Raw genomic sequence first — 3,814 nt, forward strand, 5'->3', positions numbered from 1 at the left:
CTCCTCCTCCTCCTCCTCTCTTTCCTCCTCCTCCTCCTCCTCCTCCTCCTGAGATGGTGAGAATGACCCTCCTGTCCTTGTGTGTGTCCTCCTGCAGGAGTTGTTGCAGAGGCAGCTCCTGGAGGCCAACAGGAAGGCCCAGGAGTACCGGCAGCAGCTGATGCGTAAGGAGCAGGAAGCTGAGGAGTACCGCATCAAACTGGAGGCCATGTCCCAAAGTCAGGCCAACGCCACCAACGCCAACAACGCTGCCGCCGCCGCCACTGCCAGCCCCGAGGAGGTGGTGGGAGGGGAGGAGGACGAGGAGGAGGCGGCGACCGGCATGGTGGAGGAGGAAGGAGAGATGGTGGTGCTGCAAGAGGGAGGGATCATCATGGAGGGGGAGGAGGGTCAGGTGACACTGGTGGAGACGGGGGGAGAGACAACGGAGGTGAGCTCCTAACAGAGAGGAGGAGGAGGAGGAGGAGGAGGAGGAGGAGGTGGGTGACTCGTGTTTGCATCCACTTTAACGGGTGACGAGTGTGTGATGGAGGGGAAGGAGACGAAGATGGTTTGCTCCATTTTGAATCCCCGAAAGACACCGAGAGGACGGGAGGAGTTCAGACCGGCTCCATTTTGAATTCCTGAACACTTCAGAGAGGGAAACAAAATGGATTCCCCAAAAAGACAACGCAGGAGAAGGAGGAGGAGGAGGAAGAGGAGGAGGAGGAGGAAGACGGACTGAAAGAGGCCCGAACAGCACAGAGGAGTTTAGTCGTGCACCATTTTGAATCCCCGAAGATTTGATTCCAACTTGTCAAAGTGGGAAACAAAATGACTTCTCAGAAAAAGACAACAGACGTGAGAGAGTTTAGAATAACTGGCTACTGAAGAGGGATGGAGAAACAGATTAACTGAGGAGGAGGAGGAGGAGGAGGTGGGAACATTTATCTTTAATCGTAACCACAATCAGTGATCCCAAACCAAACCAGAATAATGACACGAGTCGGGTTTGGAAAGACCTCCTGAACCTTGACGCACCGTTTTGCTTCCCCCTTCAACCGGAATGCTTATGAAGACAATAAACAGGATGCAGCAGGGATTTAGAGTTTTAGTTTGTCAGTTTAACAGTTTCCTTGTTTATTTTTGAACATGGATGGTTATCCCCAGTACACCATTAATATCCCTGTTATTTGTTCTTTCAGTGTTTGTCAGTGGGTGAACCAGCACCGCTGTTCATCTGATGCCCGTAACTCTAATGATGTGTTCCCACCAAACACAAGGTGAATACTGGCTGTTTAATGTCTCACTGCGTCAGTGTGAGCCACAATAATCAGCTGTTTCTGTGATTAATGTCAATAAACGGATCAATATGATGCTGAATTAACGACGTCATGATGCCGATTTGTCAAAAGTCTGAATTCATCCTCTATCAGTTCGTCTGCAAGACGATGAACAAACAACTCTAACATGTTGTTTTCTGAATGGAGTTTGGTTGATCAGGGCCGTACCAACGTCCTCGCTTCCTTTTCTGTCCGCTCTCTTTACATATGAAGACTGAATCATTTTATTCACGTTTGGTGGGAACGCAGCATAAGTCTTAATCAGTTGGGACCATGTTACTCTCACCTCGCTGAGGCTTTAGCACCGTTTTGCTTCCCCAAACAAAAGCAGACACCATCGCCCACGACTGAAAGCAAAGAAAAATATGTTTTCAGATTTTTTTTGACACTACAAGAACTCACTCTGACCTGCTCTCCTTCTTCTTATTGTTGTTTATAATTAGTCATTTTTCAGATTTAAGAACTAATACGACTTAAGAGTTCCCATTTATTTCCTGAAAAATTGAACTTCCTTTGAGTCCAGACAAGAACTGAACCAGATCCATCATGGAAACCTTCAATTTATCAAATCTGTCATTTAGACGTCATTTTTGTGGTAATGAAGGGACGAGTTCGGAAACTGTCGGTGAGTTCAAAGACGCTCCGATAGCTGAAATATGAGTTGGCTGCTGAAAAGGAACAAATCTATGACTGTGCGTAACATCGACTGTATATAAAGACGGACCAATCAGCAACCTCCCAGCTGCATGTGAAGTAACAAACCCTGCAGTTCCTCTGACGACCACTAGAGGCTGGCTCCAGCTGTGAGCTGGTTAATTAATGTAGATTAGCTCGCTCACAACTATAGAGTTTTACCAGAGCTAGTTTTAGCAATACACGAGCTAACTAGATTACTAATTACCTTTGAACTAATTAACTCGTGTTTAACTGAGAGATAAAACCAGGTAATCTACATTCATTATATATCCTTATACGCAGTCGGTGAAATGTACCTCGTCAGTTGGGTTGACAGGCTGCTTCTTTTCATAATAATGTAACTTTGAGCTGAACTTTGGCTGTTAATGATTGATTATTGATTGATTATTGATCTCTGGAGCAGTTGATTTTCATAGACATGAACTGAACGTCAGTCTGGAAGAAAGGAAATGGAGATAGAAATATCAGCAGTGAGCTCCTCTGATCTGTTTGTGTCTGGTCCTGGTTCAGTCTCACAGTGGGAGAGCAGTTATTGATTACTACCGATCAGCTGATAGACCCTTCCCTCCTCTGATCAGTGATTCTGCTTCTTTTCAGTTGAGTGTGATAGTTATTTTTATAAGCTCAGCGAAGCCAACCTTTTTCTATGTACATATAAAGTTGTATTTTTTTAACTGTACCTGAATGCTTCACCATGACGACGACGACGACGATGATGATGATGATGATGATGATAGCTGCCTGCATTGGTAATCTGAAATATAAACACTTGTTTTTTGAATAACAACTTTGTTGTGTTTTTGATGCTTTGGCACAGTGACACCTGAACGCAGCGTGAGGCTATTGATCACATAAGCCCCGCCCCTTAGATATGCTATGTGCTAGGCTAATCTATTAATCTATGTTGAAGCCACATTTTGAAGATATTAGTTACATGTTAAATTGGTTTATGATTCATGTAGAGAACCAGTTATCTTACCGTTTGCTAGTATTGGGTATCTGCTGTAACTAACTAGTTTACAATGTAGATTAACTAGTTTACAATATACAATATAGATTAACTAACGGTTAATGTAACTAGTTAGCTATAGAACTAAACAATGTGCTAGCACCGGTTTGTTAGTTCTGCCCTGTATCAGAACCTAACTAGCGATCCAGTCTAGGTTTTACTAACATTAACTATCAGATGCAGCTAGAGAGCGAGCTGCTGTGTTTATATAAATAGTTACTATTGGAGCGCATTGTAAAGGGGCGGGGCTTAAGGATGGATGGCGTGCTGCAGTGTTTGTTATAATAAGAGTTTAAGGTTGATGAGACGAACAGATGTCGTGTGGAAGCTAAAATAAGTCATCTGCTGAGAAAGGTTGAAAGCTCCAGAACAGCTGCTTAATGGACTTTATGTGAGAGTGGAGATAGTAGATTTATTATTATTATTATTTATAAAACCTAAAATTAATGTTTGCTTTTAACTAATTTCAATTTAATGCAAAGAAGCAACTTCTGCAGAACTATCAGACTTTCTTTATATGAAAATATAAATATTTAATATGATCTATGATGGTACAGTTTATAATCTAATGAATCATTTCAACATATGCAGCCGTTGTTAGCAGGATTCCTGTACTCTGTAGCCAAACACTAACTAACCAGTTAATCTACTTTAACTGTGAGCTGAGTATCTAGTGTTTAACATGAACTATCTGATATAATTAACTAGCTCATGGTTAATGTAGATTGGTTAGTTAGTCAGATATAAAGTTTAACTCCATCTAGTTTTGCTCTGTAGCTAAATCCTA

The 3,814-nt window shown here is 42.5% G+C and overlaps 1 protein-coding gene across 1 annotated transcript in view; it reads left to right on the top strand.

Annotated features, from left to right (window-relative positions):
• Positions 1–2,802, top strand: part of LOC118343102 — a 6,710-nt gene extending 3,908 nt beyond the window's left edge. Inside the window, exon 4 of the mRNA XM_035681855.1 lies at positions 54–2,802. Coding sequence (XP_035537748.1) covers positions 54–442 — 389 coding nt within the window. The 3' untranslated portion in view covers positions 443–2,802. The remainder of the gene's footprint in view (positions 1–53) is intronic.
• The last annotated feature ends 1,012 nt before the right edge of the window (positions 2,803–3,814 follow it).

The sequence above is a fragment of the Morone saxatilis genome, unplaced genomic scaffold (assembly GCF_004916995.1).
Source record: "Morone saxatilis isolate NCDOM2014 unplaced genomic scaffold, NCSU_SB_2.0 Contig9, whole genome shotgun sequence".
NCBI classification, from domain to species: Eukaryota; Metazoa; Chordata; class Actinopteri; family Moronidae; genus Morone; species Morone saxatilis.